This window comes from Bombus affinis, chromosome 11, assembly GCF_024516045.1.
Source record: "Bombus affinis isolate iyBomAffi1 chromosome 11, iyBomAffi1.2, whole genome shotgun sequence".
Classification (NCBI taxonomy): Eukaryota; Metazoa; Arthropoda; class Insecta; order Hymenoptera; family Apidae; genus Bombus; species Bombus affinis.
The window spans coordinates 4,508,827-4,528,961 of record NC_066354.1 but is presented as its reverse complement, the minus strand read 5'-3'; the positions used below and the strand labels follow the sequence as shown (position 1 = coordinate 4,528,961).

The 20,135-nt window shown below is 35.2% G+C and overlaps 2 protein-coding genes across 7 annotated transcripts; one reads left to right on the top strand and one right to left on the bottom strand.

Annotated features, from left to right (window-relative positions):
* The first annotated feature begins 130 nt into the window (after window positions 1-130).
* LOC126922185 (presenilin-1) lies at window positions 131-12,337 on the top strand. 5 transcript variants are annotated; one of them, XM_050734528.1, is made up of 8 exons: window positions 131-582; window positions 686-936; window positions 1,016-1,225; window positions 1,292-1,512; window positions 1,591-1,878; window positions 1,947-2,191; window positions 2,262-2,423; window positions 11,806-12,337. In XM_050734528.1, exons 1-7 carry the CDS (start codon window positions 448-450, stop codon window positions 2,415-2,417), a joined length of 1,506 nt encoding a protein of 501 aa, XP_050590485.1. In that variant the 5' UTR covers window positions 131-447; the 3' UTR covers window positions 2,418-2,423; window positions 11,806-12,337. The 5 variants fall into 5 exon arrangements, with proteins under 5 accessions (XP_050590485.1, XP_050590489.1, XP_050590488.1 ...); XM_050734532.1 differs by lacking the exon at window positions 11,806-12,337 and adding an exon at window positions 9,524-9,727 and having other exon boundaries at window positions 2,262-2,419; XM_050734531.1 differs by lacking the exon at window positions 11,806-12,337 and adding an exon at window positions 9,524-9,727.
* LOC126922182 (kinesin-like protein Klp98A) lies at window positions 2,883-19,645 on the bottom strand. Of its 2 annotated transcripts, XM_050734522.1 has the most exons (16): window positions 19,355-19,645; window positions 18,784-18,853; window positions 15,716-15,826; window positions 14,769-14,885; window positions 13,967-14,212; window positions 13,697-13,869; window positions 12,703-13,111; window positions 12,331-12,615; window positions 11,758-12,171; window positions 11,324-11,521; window positions 9,532-9,654; window positions 9,146-9,247; window positions 8,567-8,704; window positions 7,447-8,490; window positions 7,068-7,337; window positions 2,883-4,737 (listed from the first exon to the last, which is right to left on the bottom strand). In XM_050734522.1, the coding sequence occupies exons 1-16, from the start codon at window positions 19,399-19,401 to the stop codon at window positions 4,492-4,494; spliced, it is 3,993 nt and encodes a 1,330-aa protein (XP_050590479.1). In that variant the 5' UTR covers window positions 19,402-19,645; the 3' UTR covers window positions 2,883-4,491. The 2 variants fall into 2 exon arrangements, with proteins under 2 accessions (XP_050590479.1, XP_050590480.1); XM_050734523.1 differs by lacking the exon at window positions 9,532-9,654.
* Window positions 19,646-20,135: the final 490 nt, after the last annotated feature.

Below are 20,135 nucleotides of genomic sequence, written 5' to 3'. Positions count from 1 at the left end.
GTGAATGGTTTTGTAAGTAATTATCAAAAATTTGACAATTTAATTTTTAATGATATCAAGCTTGAAATTAAGAAAGAATTTAAATTTTGTAACTACGCTCTTTTTAGTTCCAAATGCCTGACAATAGAGGGCAATTAGTGAATCATTTCGTAAAATGGCTGCCATCAGGTGTAGGATTTATTTATAAAGTGAAAAATTATTGAAGTCATTCATTTTCAAGTAATCAAAAATTATCTTTGTGCTTTCCGATAATAAAGTCCTATGAATAATTCTCGAGATGCATAAATATTAGTTAAGTATTTTTATATCGGCGAAATTTTTCGAATGTAGTCGTAATCGCTATTGTGTGACGAGACTTAAACTAAGTGCGGAAGTATAAAAAAAGAGCGTATGTGACGCTGTCAAAGGTACTTATGTCAATTTGTCCATAACTATAAGCGTTGATGAATGTCTGAGAGTGATATTTACGACTCGGCGGACGAATATACAAGCCTAATGGACGGTCACGTCGCGGAATCTCGCACGGACGATTTGGGCTTGGTCACTGGTCGAAAAAGGCGTTCTCGCATTAGTAACGAAGAGGTATTTTATTTTATTATGTGGTACTTATACAGGTTGAGTTATCTACATAGATAACTTAAAAGAACTCAAAAAATATATATTGTATAATATGTATGAATTATAGGTTGAAAATGGTGTTCCTGAAGTCCATGTTCAGACACCAGGTATATCGAATAATGCAAGTTCAGGTAGGAGAGGTACATCAGGCAATAGTGGCCAGGGTAGATCTAGAAATTATAGAGATGAAGAGGAAGAGGAATTAAAGTATGGAGCAGCACATGTCATTAAATTATTTGTGCCTGTATCCCTTTGTATGTTAGTTGTAGTTGCCACAATTAGTTCTATAAACTTCTATACAACTAAAGGAATGTATTTGTAAGTATACTTTGAAGTCTTTTGTATATTGTTTGTATAAGATGATAGTTGTGTTTTATGATTGTATTATTGTTTTCAGAGTATACACTCCGTTTCATGAAGACAGTGCTGACACAAGTACCAAGGCTTGGCAAGCAGTTGCTAACTCCTTGATACTCATGAGTGTCATTGTATTTATGACTGTGATACTTATTGTCCTATACAAATACAAATTTTACAAAGTAATCCATGGATGGTTGATAATAAGTTCCTTATTGTTGTTATCTATGTTTTCCATGTTATATTGCGAGTGAGTATTGTCATTTTACTAATTACTTTTTGTGGTCTTAACATTTTAAAAAAATATCTTTTGTAGGCAAGTATTAAAAGCATACAACATTCCAATGGATTTGTTTACATTAGGCTTAGTTTTGTGGAATTTTGGAGTAGTTGGAATGATATGTATACATTGGCAAGGTCCCTTGCAATTACAACAAGCATATCTTATTTTTATTTCTGCTTTAATGGCGCTTGTTTTTATCAAATATTTGCCAGAATGGACAGCATGGGTTGTACTAGGTGTTATCAGCATTTGGGGTAAAATAGATTTATTATTAAAAAGTACAAACGCGTTGCAGATGAAATACATGTAAGTTTTTATATTTTTCCATCCAGATTTAATTGCCGTGTTAACACCAAAAGGACCTCTAAGAATACTTGTTGAGACCGCACAAGAGCGAAATGAGTCTATTTTTCCTGCATTGATTTATTCTTCTACAATTATGTACACAGCCACAATGACTTACGCTGGTTATGTACAAACCGCAACGATGACTACTAGCGACAATGCTACTGGTGACAGCACGACATATACAATGCGTGATCAAGCAGATCATCAAAACAGTCCTGCATCGGGAGATGCAGAAGAGAGTGGGTTTACTCCTGAATGGATAGATACACATGGTAGCAAATAAACTACTAATGTACTACCTATTCAGTTATTGTAACTTGATGTAATATTTTATTATCAGATGATCGAGGAGCGAGGCGAGCGCAAGAAGTACGTGAAAACACTTTATCCCTAACAGAAAGATCAAGGCAACAAGATAATCGCGTTGCGCGTGAATCACAAGGGCAGCAAATTGCAATTACCGAAGAAGAACGAGGTGTGAAATTAGGTCTTGGTGATTTTATATTCTACAGTGTTTTAGTTGGGAAAGCTTCCAGTTATGGCGATTGGAATACCACGTTGGCTTGTTTCGTTGCTATTCTTATTGTACGTGTTTTGTAATTTATATTTTATATTAAAATAGTAAAAGTTTTATTGCGAACATTTTTATTTCCAGGGGCTTTGCTTGACGCTATTGTTACTGGCTATATTCAAGAAGGCATTGCCCGCATTACCAATCTCTGTTACGTTTGGTTTAACATTTTATTTCGCCACAAGGGTAATTGTTGCGCCGTTTGCGGATAATTTAGCGAGCGAGCAAGTGTTCATTTAACTGTAGGTATGATAAGCATAATATTCATAATTTATTACAAAAGGATAGTGCCTATTCATATATTGATCGTTTAGCTTTTGTATTTCGTTTAAATTCGTCGTTCGTAATTTGTCATTTACAAACTTATACCACGGATATATTAATCGTCTTATGACATGGTACAAATCAAGATGAAAATGTACATTATAGGAAACTGGATGAACCAGTATTTTTTAATAATAAGTATTCGTTGAACAATCACATCGGATAGAAATCTAGTGTCTCAAAAAAATGCTCAAGATATAAATTTACATTTGTAAAACGAGTAACAAAAATAATAAATAATGATTGTATTTATCTGACATCCATTGCACGTTAAGTGTAAAACACATTTAAAGCCCTTAATAACGGTTTTTCATGTTTTTTATTACAATTTGTAGATTATTTTTCTATTTTATAGGTTATAAGGTTATTAATTAGAAATAATCGAGCTATGACAAATTTATTGTGTGTCTTTACATTTAGAGAACATAGATCGCATAGATCGAGTATAAAAAAGCGGTTGATGATGGTTTTTTTTTTCTCCATGCTTTTCCTCGGAAACTGTATGAAACATGAGGTATAATGTTTGTCTAAATAATTTGCTAAAATGTACAGACCTCGCGGCTACAAATTACTAGTACCACTAGCCGTCTAGGACAATTCCTCGGGGTTTGAAGTCCGTTTATACACAGCCATGGAATACGTATCGCTTATCAGTCACGAACTTGATTATCCACTTCAATGACAATACGTATTGCTATAAGTTTCATTCGATACTAAACAACATGGGTTTAAGTATAAGCTTCATAACATTCTTTTTACTTATTAGAGAATTCAAGGCAAAATGATCTGGCCATGTAATGGAGAGATGCGATTTTTTTTTTTATTATCATAATAATAGAGAATTCTTGGGCTTGAAAAGCATATATATTTTCTTTCTTTCCTTTTATCGAGAAGCAGTTCTATAAATATAGCGGATAAACATTTTGCCGAGAATAATCGATAATATCAAAGTTAGCATTTACTAACAATTCTCTCATTGCCATAAGCATTGCGTAACGATTTCAAGTCAACTTTAACATCGCTGTTCCTTTTTCTTTTTTCTTTACAAACTTTGCCGCGAAACGCAGTGTATACATATACAATATATATTATATATAAATTCCCGAAACCGGAAGAACTTCAACAGCGATATGATATCATTTGCACTTCGTAAAATTATAATTTAATAAGTTTATAACTACGTGTTAAGAGGAAGTTCGATATTTTTTCTTTTTTTTTCTTTTTCTTTTTTTGCTTCTTTTAAAGTCCAGTCAATTTTCAGTCCTGACGATGTGTAAAAGACGCTGTACGACGAAAAAATAAACGCGGTCATTTATGAAATCTAATTATTATCACGAGTATAAACGCCCGATTATGGTCACCGTGGTTGTGCGCACAACAAATTATTCTTTATATCGTGCGTATCTTGTAACAATACTGGTTCTAGCTATACATTTTACTAGTGATAGACGCGATTTCAGATTCAATGAAATCAACAATGTCGTTTGAGAAACAAGAAAGGTACACTTGGAAAATTGCAAAAATTTTAACGGGAGAAAAACATTAGGAAAATATTCGTAACCCGTAACAAGTAATAAAATCGTGTAATTTCATAAACGTTAAGTCTAATGTATGATTTTCTTGTCGAGAATAGCTAAAATTTCGTATCGAGTATAGCTTCGAGACACATCAGATCTTTGTTTCCCATTAAATAGAAATTTCACAATATCTTTTACTAATGCTAAGAACAAAACAAATATTAAATATGCGATATATATATATATCAGTCTTATAAACAATAAACTTTTGGAAACGTATTTTGGCAAATACATAATAATCATTGCAAAAAGTGGTAACTATACTTTGCTAATATTTTTCCCACTTTAGCTTTTCTCCAGTTCATCGATATAAAAAATACATAACAAATTATAAATATCTATTATGCGTCCACTCGAATTTGTTCATTCTTCTATTTTCAAAGAATCGTGTATGGTCTTTTTTCTTTAATTATTTAACTTGTTCCGTATTTGCTGCTTTCGAACGTTCCACGTCTGAAGAACGAACTAAATTCCAGCAACGATTGCTTATCTATGTTACTTAAGTTGCCGTTGTACTTGTAGAGAGGTTCACAGTGCGGCAATTCTGAGCAGACTTGAATCAACCGTCGTAAATATTCCTCTAGTCGTTTTCTACGTTGCCGTGCCACAACTTCATACCTTGGAAAAACTTGTCGAGGTGGGAAGCGTATTGCCGCTACCTGTATATGATTGAAGTATATAAAACTATCAAAAAATTGATAAAAGTTTCTTCTTCCCATATTTCTAATATTTTTAATCTTTTGCAAACGGCTATGATACATATTATAATAACATAAAAGGACTATAATTAAATTCGTGAGAAATAAGATTTTTGGATATTAAAATTAATTGTGTAGCGGCATTGGACAGCAAACTATGACCGGACAATGATAGAGCAGTGGTTAGTGCCGTTGGTTAGGAACAGTCGAGACCCCGGTTCAAATCCCGGTACCCGTAGTCCTATTTTTCTTTCAAGATTATTAACTGAGAAGGAGGCAACCCGAACGGAAGACACAAAATCCTATACGGGACCTACCCATCTCTGTCTATACAGCAGCACCACCTGTCACGCTACTATCATACCTCAATTGTAATAGTTTCGATAACCATAGGTATTATATTTGTGGCGGCATTCAAAAGCAACTATCACAGGACGACGGCAGCGCAATGATTAGCGCCTTTACTTACGAACGTTCGGGACCCGGGTTTTCAAGCCCGGCGCCCGTAGTCCGACTTTTCTTTTTACGATTCTTAAATGAGAAGAAAAAGCAGCGGTACCTCCCAGCGCAATCTATACCAGCAGTAACACTATCACCCACAACTATCATACCTCAAATTGGTGATCCCGACGTGATCGATAGCGAAAAGAGGTGACCATGATAGCGCTACCGAGACTTCATCACTGTAAATCTAAGACTGTGGAAACTGGATCTACCGCTACAACGAACACGAAACGGCCCTTCCGTCCTCAGCGAACCTCGACGCTTCATCTCTGATCGACACAAGCAGGTGACAAGATACGAGACGATGACTGAGTCAGGAGTGATGCAGCCAACGCAAAATCCATGGGCATATCATCTCTGCACATCATATTAAAAAAGAACGGAGGCCTACACGACCGTACGCTAAAACGCCCGCACCGTACCGACAGATCCACCGCCACACGAAAACTTCGCGCAACATCTGCACGGGTTTGACAACAAGCGGCCGACGCCTTACTCCGCATCGAAACGACAAATCCGCAGATGCCAAATTCTTGCAACTGCACACGGAAAAACAACCGAGGTCATACGACCATATGCACAACACAAAGAAGAAACGTTATCACTGATAAGGGGTTACTGTGGCGGCACTCGACAGCAACTATCGTCGAACGACGATAGCGCAATGGTTAGCGCGCTTGGTTACGAACGTTCGGTATTCGGGTTTTAAAATCCCGGCGCCCGTATTTTCCGATTTTTCTTTCCATGATTCTTAAATGAGCAGAGAAAGCAGCAGTACCTCCCAGCAATCTACACCAGCAGTACCTCCTAGCAATCTACACCAGCAGTACCTTCTAGCAATCTACACCAGCAGTAACACTATCACCCAGAACTATTACACCTTACTACTATATACCTTATATATATATCTATACCTATATATACCTTATACCATATTACTATCTAAAGAAAAGCAGCAAGATATGAAGGGAAAGCCATAGAATCAAAAAAGGAACTAGTAAAGAAGGGGAAAGAGAAAGAAGGGATTAGAAGAGGTGAGAAATGGAGGGACACAAATGGAAGCAAGAGAAGAGCAAGAAAGGATGACAGTAAACCAAATTATAGAAGAAAGAAGAAAGAGAGATGCAGAAGAAAGGGGGAAAAGGATAAGGGAATCCAAATATAACATACATTATAGAAAAATCGCCAAAGAAGAGTTACTAAAATACTTAAAAGGAAGGATGCAGTGGAAGGGCAGAAAAATATTAGCAAGATTCAGATGTGGAAACGAGACCAAAGCAAGGGAATATTGGAAAGAAGAGGGGAAAAAAGATGCAGACTATGTAAAAGGAAAGAAGAAGACCCGAGGCAGGACTAACAGAAGGAGTAACAGAACTAAAAGCAATAATGGAGAAGAGAGGGGCAATACAAGACGGGGAGGAACGACAATAAGGAAGCACAGCAAGGAGGCAAAAACCCAAAAGTTGCCATAGTTTTTAGAGACAGAATAATTAAGAGAGTGCAATATAATAGAGTGGATAAGAGGGGAGGTATATATATAAAAAGCCTATTATATATTATATATATTACCTATATATAAGATATATAGGTAAAAAAGATGTAAAACCGAAAGCTCGTCCAAAGCCGAAAGGCACGGACTAAACAATAATAAATAAAAATAAAAATATATTACTATTTGTTATTTGAGAAAAAAATTTTGAGAAAATTTTATCAATTATAATTATTTAATGTTAACAAATTTCGAATATACAGAAAATTAATAAAAGGAATACAAAAACTCTACTTACCTTGCTACCATACTTTTGTCTCATACAAATATACAATTCTCGAAATCTTCTGTATCTACGTAAAAGCGTCCAGCTATCGTCCTGCGCTACGACGCGTACCTCGTATTCGTAGTGACTGGACGTACCAGCTCCACGTATTACGTAGGAAGGTATACTAACGATCATGTTAATTACATTGTCGTAGTCTGCGTCGTTTGCTATCAAAGATGGCAAAGACCTCGTGATTGTCAGGGAATATGGACTACTCAAACGATCACCTCGATTTTGACTCTAAAACAAAGGCCAAATATCATAACAAATGATCTTCATATTTTCATTATTGGAAGATAATTTTTAGTTGTCTTCCAATTTATATTGCATCATGCATATTATAAATTACCGTTAAATATACTGTTGAATATCCTCTTCCCGCTGATATTCGAGGTACTACCGACTCTGACAAGTTCTCCTCGCCATTGATATTAGGCCTGTGGTTCCTGAGAATTGGAGATCGCGTTGTGGCCACAGCCAGCAACGTGGCTGAACTAGTCGTGGACTCTACATCACGGCACGATATTGTTTCTACTGTTTGTGCAGGATCATTCGTATCACCAACTGCCAATCTATCATCACATTGTGATTGTTGCTTGAGATTCTTTCGTTCGTCTTCTAAAAGTGATATTTCTAATTCAATTTGCTGCTTTTGAAGATCTTGTAAGATCGCAATTTGTCTATTCAGATCTTCTTTCGAGGGTGTGCTGGCCTCTAGGCACCTCATCACCATCATTCGTTGACGAGCGATTCTTTGGTTCAATCGTTTCATCGCTGGGTTCTGCTGCACAGGTGACTCCAGCGAATCTTCAGGAATATCCTCCTCCGCAATAGAATTCGTTGGAGACTTTGATTCTGTTTTCTCACTGTTAACACTGCCATTGCATTTTTCTGACTTGATGATCGTATCTATCGAAGACTTTCTATTTAAGTTCAATAAACTTCTGCTTTCTACTTCACACAATTTAGCTCTATCATTCTCTAAGTGGACTTCAGGGGAAGATTTTTGTTGCTTGTTAGGTTCTCTTTGTTTATCACTTGGTAATGTCTGAGATTCTTTTGTTTCCGAATTTTCAAACAGAATTCTAGGTTCAGGCGAATCAGCCGCAGCTGTATGAAAAGTATCTGCTGTATCTATAGAACTTGGAATATTTTGTGGCAGTAAACTCAAGGCAGAAGCTATCTGAAGTTTTCTATTGCATCCCTGCAACGATTCAATATCTCCATTGTGAAGAACTTCGTCGCCGCTCAAGGAACAATCACCTGGTGAAGCAGGCAACGCACGCTTCAAGTTTAATGAAAGACTTTGTTTTCTTCTCAGGATCTCCTGCAACTGCTCCTGGCTCCGCTTCGCCAGCAACAATTTCTTCTCTGTGTTTCCTTCTTCTTGAAACTAGAAACATATATATTTAATATTTAATGAGAATAAGAAAAGTAAGTTAACTTTTAGTTGTAAACAGTATCCTAACCTCGAGATTAAACATATGCTTTTGCTTTTTAGCTATCTCCATCAATTCCTCTTCCATCTTGTCTACCTTGCTCTGGTGCTCATTGAGGGATTTCACTTTGTTCTGTAGCTCAGTCTCCAATACAGCCAATTCTTTCTTCTGGAAGGTAGATTTTTAGAGTTGGATTTTATTTCTTGATTCTTTTATAATGTTCTCTTGATTATAGGAACTAGCTAATTCTTGTTTTTGATTTTTCTATGAACCATATTTTTCTTATTAAATTCATATATACAAAATTTAATGATATAAAGATACATAGAATGCATATTTAGTAGATGAAACATGTTTCCATATATTTAATTTTTTTAGCTGTGTTCATAAAAATACGAATTTGCATAAATATGCACAGTCTAGTGGTTAGGTAAATAAAAAATTAAATCATAATTAAAGAGATAGATTAAAGAGATTAAAGAGATTAGTTCACAAAAACATGAAGTCCTTGCTTAAAAAAAGAGTTATGGCTTGACCTAGTTCCTAGAATTAATCCAGTCATTAAGATTATAGTTAAACTTGAGAAAGGATGGTTTTAGAATCACTTACATGATGATTAACAAGCTCTCTCACCGCGTCAACGCATTTATCATCGTTCAAGCTCGACCAGGATTCTGGCAAGCTGCCATCACTACCAGCACCGTCGTCCGTCTGAAATGGTACATTTTTTTCTGAACTGAAAAACTGCGAACCTTCGTTTCTATGTTAATACTTTATTAGAGTATTATTAAGAAAGGAATAAAGAGAATTAACAAAGCAATAATAAAAAAAGAAAAATAAATAAAGACAAGATGCAGGGTCATATATGTTACATGCGATTACATTTTTTTAAATTTATTTTTTCTCTCGTTTATTTTAATAGTTCGTGCCATCAAAATACAGACTATATGTGCCGCATGTTACACCGATTTTTTCTTTTCTGTCTAGACTCTTACCTTCTCCCACCATTGATGAAATCTTTGAGCGCGCTCGTGATTGCTCATGAACTCTTGAAACTGACGATGCTTGGACTGCAATGTCGTGCGCAGAGAGGCAACTTCCCTACATAAATTTTCTACCTAGTACCACACACACACAGATATCGATGCATTAACAAAAAAGATAACTGAAAAAAATATAGTTTAGATGCGAGCTCCATTCTTTTTCTTCCTTTCCTTTTATTTAATTCCCATTAATTTCATTTTTTATTATATATATATATTTATATTTATATATATATAAATTGTACGTTTAAAAGAAAAATAAACTTTTAAACTTACATTTGAAGTGATAATAACGAAAAATGATCGTTTTACAAGTCACCATGTACACAGATACTCTGCTATCAGTTACGAGAGAAGAATGATGTAGAATGGATAAAAATAAAAACAAAAGCATGCCATCTGTTTATGCATCAATGATAATACGGGGCTACGTGACGTTATTGCAGAGGTCAGTTCATACTAGATTTATTGAAAGATCCAATTAAATGTAAAATGAAAAAGAAAAAGAATTAATGGTAAAAGAAGAAGAAAACAGAAACGATGAGATAATCGCGATAAATACATTACCTTATAAAATTCGGTTAGTTAGGTCTTTAAATCCCACATCAGCACTGGACAAATTGTACGTGCGGACGTATCCCAACAAAATTGTTAACAAGATACACTGGGTTTGTTAATCGGGAGCGTTAATTCTCTTGATTGTATACATATAATGCTTAATAGAATATATATGAAAGATAAAATACAGATAGTAGAAGTGTGCGTGCAAAATATCATATCGTGGAAGATCGAAGGCCAATTTTTGTAAGAAAAATTTATTAATCAACAGTATTCGTATATATATATATATATATTATATATATGTATGTATATAATAAACAGTTCTTTTTTCTTTCTCGCATAACAAACCCATATATACACACGTTTCTACAAAAGACAAGCCCAGATATGTACATAACAGTTCTTTTTTTTCTTTTACTCTGTTCATTGTAACAGTCGTCTACAAGATACTTAACATATAACATTCCACGGAATGCCATATTTGTCCGGCAAAATCGTGTCAACACTGGCACTTTTATCGTATTCAGACAGCTTATCATCATTTAAGCTGCTCTATCTAATTTTCGCCATTAAAAAAATAAGCGTTAAGATTATAGTCTGCGTGATATTAGGCGCGATTCGTATTAAAAACCCGTAATAGAACCTACGTAAAGACGAACAAGTATTATACAAAAAGAATAGGAAACATTTCTTTTATACATTAAAAAAACGATTAAATTATATAATATCGGACAAATATTGTCCCGTTAACAATGTAATTGTACATTAGTTACATTATATTACAATTCAGGAGAAAATATAGACGCCGATCGTTGCGTTGAAGCACCTTAAGCTTTTTTTTTTAAATAAATTTCTATATCTACAGTTAAACTAAAGTGAAAAAATGTGATCATCGTCAATGTTGATGATATAGCTCATTCTTTCTACACCTGAACACCATTTGATATCCAAGTACACTTGTGAACACTTGATGAAGAACATAAACGTGATTTAACGAGAACATGGTCCCTAATACTATTACACACATTTTCTGGGGTCACATGTTTAACGGGCAAATGTGCGAGTTGATGATGATGTTGCCAGACAAGCAAATAAGAACACAGAGAGCAATAAGGACGAGGAAGAATTGATAGATGATCGAGATAACGTTCGGATCTGGAGACGGCGAATCCGAGTCACTTACTTGCGTCATTTCGTCCCGTCGCTCTTGCTCCAGGATGTGACGTCTCGTGCGTAACTCGCGTTGCCGAGATTCCAGAGCCGCTATGGCGTCAGCCCATTCTTTCCATTGGGCACCCCATTCGCGTTCCAATTCGCGCTGCGCTCCTTCTAGAGCCTCTCTTCTCGCGGCCCATCTTTCTTCTCGTTCTTCCTGTTCCCTCTATGCAAATTAAAATGAAAAATTTGTATTATTTATTTTAGCTCAAAGCTTTCCTTTAACATTTCATTTGCACTAATTTAAATATCTTTATGTGTAGGATATTAATAATAATATAACTACAGTACTAGAAATAATATTCTATGATTATTAAATTATTAATTATAGTAATAAACTATAATGGATTTAATTGGCATGAAAACTAATATCGTATAAAGTTAATTAGTTAATTCACGAACCTTGAAGTCTTCTTTTTCTTTGATAAGGGCTGCTTTTTGTTGTTCCAGTTCTTCAAGCGTTCGGAGATCTTCGCTCGAATTTAAAAGGTTATCGCTAGAGGACGAAGCATGCAAATCCGAGACACTCCAACTCAAGAGAGACAATCTTGAAAGATTGACGACCGTGGATTGTAAATTACCGTTACTCGTTCCACCTTCCTTTCTTAGTTTCGCCGCTTCAGCTGGATCGTTATATCGGAACATATTGTTCCGGCCAAGAAGAATAATACAGCCTTGTGACAGCCGCGTTGGCTTATCTACTTGAGCGGTGTTGATCCAGCAGTGAGGAGAAAGGGGATGAAGAGTTGCAACCCCACTGTCTAGCTCCACCACACAGTGTTCTGGCTCGACATCCGCACCAGTCAATACGATATCCTATTTATTAAGTAGCACATATTATATAATTCATAAAATATGTGTATATATATATATATATATATATATATATATATATATATATATTCCCGTAGTTTAACTAGTATTCAGATTCAACAAATCTTAATTTTTATTGGGATAAATAAATGAAATGATTACCTGTGTGGTTGGTGCTTCTTCCGTTCCCACTAACGTTCGACCCTCTTTCAGATGATAAAGTGTAACACCAGTGCTAAGAAGGTCATCATCGATACCTACTAAATGCGGCATCTCTGAATCTAGAACTACGCCAACGCCGCTTTTTCGAAGACCTAACGCTTTCTGCTCTTGGAGAATCTGCTGCGTTTCTCGCCACTTTTCCGTCCATTCTTCCGTCAATACTTTCTCCTGCTCCTGTTTCTCATGAATCTGAGCTAACAATACTTGCGGTGGCCTTTCAATGTTCTGCAATGAACAGGTAGGATTTCACTTTTTAAACGAATTTTTTCTTAATTGGTAAAGGAGAAAGTGTATATCTTTTTTAGGACTTACCATATAAGAGACTTCAATATGATACTTCAATTTTTCTATCTCTGCTCTCAGTTCCCTGATCAATTTCACGTTCGCATCTTCGTTAATAGTGGGTTTATTAATAATATTTTTTGCCCTGTTGGCATATCTTAGCGTACTAAGTGTCTCGCCGTAATTACAATCGGCCGGACTAATAGTGGCTATCATAATCGTCTTCGAGTTACCTCCAAGCGAGTCCTTCAATAACCATGTCAATACGCTGTCTCGATAAGGTATGAAGACACCACGCTTAGAAGACGAAGACATGTCACCTGTCGAACTAGCTTCCGAAAGAGCCGATATTACAGACCCTAGTGTTACCAGTGATTTATTAATGTGTGCACCTTCCTTTAGTCGTTGTCCTGTCGCGCCCGTTGCATTCGCACGTTCGCTAAACAAACGTAGGTAAACAAATGTGAACTCAACTTTTGTTACATCTACCTTACATTTATCTTAGATATCTATATTTCTTAATGATTTTAAGAATGTGAGCAAAAGGTTTAAAGTATATGATTACTTCATTCAACTTAAAGTACATTATGCAGAGATTTGTAAGAGAATTACTCAAGATATTACCAAGTGTTGCCATTTTAAAAATGTGATTTAATAATAAAAATACGATAAATTTGTATAATAATGGAATAGAACTCAACTAACTATCTTGCGGGTAAACATCTCTTTGTTTTCAAAGGAAACCTTGACTTCAATATTGGTATTCCTTTATTCGGTAAAATCTCTTCACAAAATATTCTTTAATTCGTTATTACATTTATACATTCTATAAACAAGGCTTTTCCTATTCCAATAGAAATAATTTTTATGAAATCTTCAGTCGTTTATCAAGTTTCAATTACAATAGGAAGTAAAAGAAAAAGAAGTATTAAAAACTCAGTAATGTTTTGTACGAACTTTCTGCTCACATCTTGCGTGTTAGTCCAAAAAACAAAAATTATCCTCAAGACACACGTCTCGATACCTTCCAGCCAAATCGACAAGATGCACTTTCGAAACCGTTTCCGAAGGCATATTGCCTTCGGATAGTCCAGCCTGCACGAACGTAATCGTAAAAATCGCGTGGCTTCTGCTGCTCACGTCATTCATATTTGTGCTTGCTGTTGTTCTGTTGGCGTTACCTCTCACCATGCATTCCTACAAGCGCGGGAACAATTCTTTATTTTAAAACTACCTCTGCCACAAGTGTGTTGTGAGTGCGGAACGAGCAGGAAGCAAGAACGGGTTCATTTACCTGAATGTCTGAATAATCATACACAAGGTGGCTTGATAAATCTTGAACATAAGGCCCTTTTTTAGGGTGTTCACGTACTCTGAGAGAATGAGACTGCGACTGGTCTAGTCTCAATAAATCTCTCACCCTTTCATTGTGGATCTCTAAGAACGATACCTCAGTTCTATAAGACGCTCCGCTCTCTTTACCAGCTGCCATTCTGGCAAACAGCGTCTTACAAATCCGCGGTATCAGTCCCTGGGCTTCCTGAAATTGAAAATTATAAAATTATTAGATGTTAAAGGTAAGGATTCTTTTCTAGGTAAAGAAATACAATACAAGGCGAAGAAAAATCATAGAAATCAACTGGCCAGTGAAAGTACGAACCAATGTTTCGCAATAAGGTAATGAGTTTCTGCATTGATGATAAGTGAACTACGTGATCGAGCGATCTAGAAGCATCGGAGCGTATTAAATTCATTAAAAGTATGGTAACTTTTGTATCTCTACGATTTTTTTCTCTATGGATAAAATTTTATGAAAAATGGACTAAATGCTTAAAACAATTAGGGAATTACATTCAATAATAATTTTACGGAATTATTCAAATATCAAACTAATATTAGGGAATTATCCACATACCAAACTAAATTTGCAGAATTACTCAAATATTACACTAAATCTAGGATGTCCGAATATCAAACATAAAGATAAAATTTACTGAGCAAAATGGAATATTGTAGAAGATCAAAGAAGAGTAATCTTTTATAAAAGGATAAAGGTGAAATGATCATGCTGGCAAACTAAACGATTAAAATATTACCGGCGTGCCCATCATGGTAAAGGTCTTTCCAGACCCTGTTTGGCCATAAGCGAAAACGCAGGCGTTATAGCCCTCGAAGGCACTTTCTATTACATCCGTGCCAAGATCGTAAAAGACCTAAAATAGAAAAAGGATCAGCTGTTTGTTTCTGATATGATAGTAACTAACAAGCATCAACGTTTAGGATAAATGAAAATCTTCTTATCGAATTTAAAAATAGCATCAGACACGCCTTATGTGTACTTAACTGTACACATTGATAGGGGGAATTTTGATAGTGATTTACTTAAAAGAGTTTTAACGGGTCACCAGAGGAATCAAGATGGTCGATAAGTATTAAACAAATACGCGTGTTTTGATTAATTCTACAAATGATAAAAGCGAAATATTTTTTTTATTTACACGATGTATCATTATTCATTACACACGCGATAAAAGACAAGTCAGACTTATCAATTATCGCGGTGACAAAATAATTTGTAATTATTTAGACATGATCCTTAAAATTTTGAAAAATGTGAAGTCTTTAATTAGAATCTATTCTCTTACGACAATGGTTGCTATACCGGTGCACGCATGCCGGTCTTCTATTTTAATTCTGATCGTGGCTCACCGTCAAAACATTGCCCAATGTGGGATATTGCCCGATGCGAATCAATCGATGGCGATAATTTTTTATTGAGAACAAAGTTAACTCCAAAGAGAACGAGCTTATTTAATTAAAAATAATTTAATTCTCGTTACAAATGAAATAAAAATTACTTAACATATTGTTCATAATAATTAATGGCTCGTATATTTAAATGAACACACATAATTATTTTCTCTATTTCTCTATTTCTAATGCATTGTTGGATTCAATGATTTATTTAATCTGTATCGTACGTATTATTAATTTCGAATTGATAGATTGATGATACGCTTTGAAAAAACGAAGTAATATATACCTCTTCTTGGGATGCATAATTATCATCATTTGCGTCGCATGACCAATAAGAGTGATCAAACGTGAAATCTTTATATTTCTCCCTATCAATTTCCCTACAACTTCCTGGCGTCTGAAAATAACAACAATAAAATAATAAAGTCAATAATTATTCCATTTTATTAAAAAAATGTCTATCGATTCAGATCTATTGGTCCAAATCCATTGGATCCTTCGTTGACAAACGAAAAGTCCTTTTATTGATCGAGCTGTATGCATCATAGACTTCCCTTTAAGATTAAAATATAAAGTTCAAGGCACAGTTTCTATACCTCGTCTGTGGTTCAATAACCTTAATGTTTAGTCATTTTATTGAAAAAGATAAGTCAAATAAATTTTTCAAAGTTCCCAACAATTTCTGAAGATACAAATTTTCACGTGTCCCGTGTGAATTATTTCTTTAATATTGAATTTAATATTGGATTATAATTGATTGGTCATATTAAAGGAAAGGAATATTGGATAGATTGACACGGGTCAAAAGCCTGTACGATGATTGATACCGAAGAAGCGCATCATTCACAAGTGGCTGGCAAACAGCAAGCTGTTATATCACGTGCATTCGTAAGACTGCATGCCACATAACTATAATCGTATACTATCAAGGGGCACTCCGTACATTATGCAACACAAAGCGAATAGCAAGCAATTAAAAAATAAAACTCTTTTATGTTTGTCCATCATGAAACCTGCAATAGACAAAAAAGTGCTAAAGGTGAGGAGTGATTATTGTTCTAGGATCGTGATCAACGCGCTCGATGCCGTAAGAAATTTGAAGTTCGTCCTTGAGGAAACGTTAAAGCGTTTGAATCATCACGTTCGACTTGTTGAGGTCATCGATTTCGTTGTACTTTGTGAATTCATTATTCTTTGTTTCGGTACTTTAAATAGGAAATCAAATTAGAAATATTCCTAACAGAGGATATCATATGTTATTATATTTTATAATACAATTATATTTTATAATGTTATTATAAATTATAAAATGTAACATTATAAAATATATGTACTTTATTTATATTTTAACTAAGGGAAGATCATACAGAAAATAAATGTGATCTTTTATTGGATAAAATACAATCGATATGTCAGCGATTGTTCAAAAATCTAGTACAATACGAAGATATAGTAAGTATTTAGCATAATATTTCACTAAAATAATAATAATAATAATTTTCCACAAAATAATTATGGTATTTTCGTAATCTATTTGTTAAAATGAATCGGCTGATATATATAATATTTTAAATTCGTGAAACGTGGATTCGCTAGCATATTTAAAATTATTCTTGTAAAGAAGAGTTTTATTTATTTAACTGTTTGTTTCAATTAACAACATACATATATCTATAGCCAACAGCGTTATGCGTGCCATAAAATGCGTCATGATCGCCATAATGTTGCATGCACTAGATTTTCATAAACCTGTCTTGTCACATTATCAGCGATAAAATGGGAAATCTGTTTTATGATAATTAACATGATATAAAGGTAAGCGGTAGTCATAAATTACGTAAAAGTTATTTCCTTTTGTAACAAGGTACAGGAGTGGTCCTAGAGCGATAAAAGGAATTGTACGAGAATATAAAACTCGTATTTTTAACATTGAATCATTCCAGAGAGAAAAAGGAATCAGAAACTAAAGATTCATGACTAGCTGGATAGTTAGGCGTTTATGGAAAACTTAAAAGTGTAAAATGCACATAATACACATAAATGTTAATGGACAAAATAAATCTTTGCGTAGGCTTCATATTTGTATTCATATTAATATGAATTTGCACAAACATTTACGACCTACTCATAACAAGTGAACAAAATAGAAATTTCTATTAATATCGTACACAAACCAAATTTACCCCAAAGCATTAATGAGGACGATATAATTAGCTCTAAGACCTATATATTGGTCATACAGAGACGAACAAAAGTTCACTTACGCGCAACGTCTGTTAACTCTATATAGAAATATATATCAGGCTTTAATTTTAAATATTATATGATACTGCATACATAAAAATTATTATAATTATAATATTTTGATAAAAACAAAAATCAAATTTTCATCCCGATGAAAGTTAATATTAATTTTGTCAAAAAACACATTACATATTTTCAATAATTCCAAAAACCTATAATTTGTGATTTTGATAGATTTGGTAGCTGTTAATTCTTAATTGCGATATAATTGGTTAGTTTTGTGATTAGTGTCGTGGGACGGAAACCGAGTAGTCCGGGATTGGTCCAGCAACGATTTTCGCACTTTCTCCGATCAGATGACGTGCCGTTCGCTATCTTGCTCTCACTAGCTCGGCCAAAGATTTCGCTCGGCAAGCGTGGATATCAATGATGTAATGTTAGAATAACAAATAGTCTCCGTATGGTAAAAAAAATTCTGTACGTCTACGAACAATATATGTCGCGGTCATTGTGACGTTAATGGGTCAATAGCCGAGGTTCGGTCGACCAGAAATTATGACACGATTTGAGCTCCAAGCGTTTTAACGGCGTGGCGGTCAACGGTAGTTCGGGACGCAAAAAAAATCGCTCTACAGTCTAGAAATCTTTTTAGAAAGTTTGCCCGTGCGATCATTAAGGACGAACTGCATAAGGATTGGCTTAGGGAACTGCAACAGGAGTCGCTTGTTGCGGATTATACATGGAAACTGCATAAGAACGTATATAACATACAATGCTGGGACTTGTAAAATGACCAACTTTTCAATTTCTTATAGAAATTCTACAAAGTTACGTTATATTTTTGGAGTATAAACAAATTCTCATACTTTAGTCATTTGTAGTCCTAGTCTGGTGTGTTAACCTTACTACAATCTTTATTTTAATAAGCAAAAGAATTTGTGTCGTTTTAGGAAAACTTTAGTATAAGATTAGGAATCAGACTTCAGACATTTTTGAAGAATGACATAACCACGAATAGTTGAAAATAATTTGGAGATCGCAACAAGGTTAACCTTAATAAGAGATACCTAATATTTTTTACAACTAATTCTTTTAAATGTTAGGAAATACCTTAGTATTGGAAATCCGTGTTTTTTTGCCATCCATTTGTACAATCATTTTGGCATTCATCGCCAGCTCCCTGGAATACAAAGTTGACAGATTCACATCTTTATCCATAGAACTGAGCACTTGATATTTTCATTAATGTTGCTACAAATAATATAACGCGAAAAGAAAAAAAAGATAGTCAATAGGGAAAAACATTTGGATAACAATAACATTAGAGGGAATGACAGCAGGTGGCAGAATCTTGTCGCCCAGTCGTCAGTCGCACCGTGGGTCGATCGAAACCATATGATTGATCGTCCCATGGAACGCGTTACGTTCGAAGGTCGAACGTTAGCGAATTGTATTGCAAAAACATCTTTTGGGAGAACTTTGTCGTCTAAATCATAAATAGCAGGCCTTGATTCGCTGCTTGGTCAATTGTAAAAACTGGGATCTTAAAAACAGGCATTGAATAAAATTTATGACGAAGAATGTATCCGTACTAGAGAACGTACAGTTCGTATATCAAACACATAACAATGAAAACACATAAAATACACGTCAAACACAGATTATCACTAGTTGCACGCACCTTTTGTTAAAAGGTCGAACTCTTACAGCTACCTTTACTGAAGCCATGGTTATAACAAACGCGTAGATTTTGACCAGAAATGTTGATGATCTACCGCGATATATTTCGTCACTCTTATGCTTTCTCAACGCGCGTTACGCGAACATGAAGTGCTTAGCGATGTTGCGTATACAAGACATCGTCAACGAATGCCGCCGTACTACGAAACGTCGTCGTCGTCGTCGACCCTCGCACGCAATGAACAACATCATCCTCAACACGGTCTCCACAGGCAGACGACTGGCTGGCAGGCCGCTGTTAAGCCGAGACAAAAACTTGCGTTCCTGCGCATGCGCGTACACATTGGGGATCCCTAATTTCAAGTGAACCGCACGTTTGCTCGTTATTCGTGACGGCGCGGATGGAAAAATGCAGGCGGAAACGTAAACAGAAAAGAGACAGAAGAGGAAAAGAGGACAAGATAATACGAAGAAAGATAAAGTGAATCAGAAATACGAAACTGTAGAGAAAGAAAGGGAGACGGTCGAACAGGTTTTATATTTCCCTTCTATGGAATGTGACGTCAGTATGGGATCGGTATGGTAGAAGCCAGTGGTGGAGAGTGAACGGAGAAGGCGAGCCACCCACGCTGCAAATAGAGAGAGCTAAATCAAACGCTTTTGCGGTTTCTTTAAGCGCGTAACGGCGGTTATACAGAGAATTCATGTCTTTTTATTATCCAGCTGGAGATTACATATCATCGGTGGGCACAGATTCAGGACAAGAGTAGGATACTGTAGGC

Coding starts and splice junctions, on each gene's coding strand:
- LOC126922182 (XM_050734522.1), bottom strand. CDS start 19,401: ATGGCTTCAGTAAAGGTAGCTGTAAGAGTTCGACCTTTTAACAAAAG. Junction 12,616..12,702: donor ATATTGAAGTCTCTTATATG/GTAAGTCCTAAA, acceptor TGTTCATTGCAG/AACATTGAAAGGCCACCGCA. Junction 8,705..9,145: donor GAGAGCTTGTTAATCATCAT/GTAAGTGATTCT, acceptor TCTACCTTCCAG/AAGAAAGAATTGGCTGTATT.
- LOC126922185 (XM_050734528.1), top strand. CDS start 448: ATGTCTGAGAGTGATATTTACGACTCGGCGGACGAATATACAAGCCTA. Junction 583..685: donor CTCGCATTAGTAACGAAGAG/GTATTTTATTTT, acceptor TATGAATTATAG/GTTGAAAATGGTGTTCCTGA. Junction 1,226..1,291: donor TTTTCCATGTTATATTGCGA/GTGAGTATTGTC, acceptor TATCTTTTGTAG/GCAAGTATTAAAAGCATACA.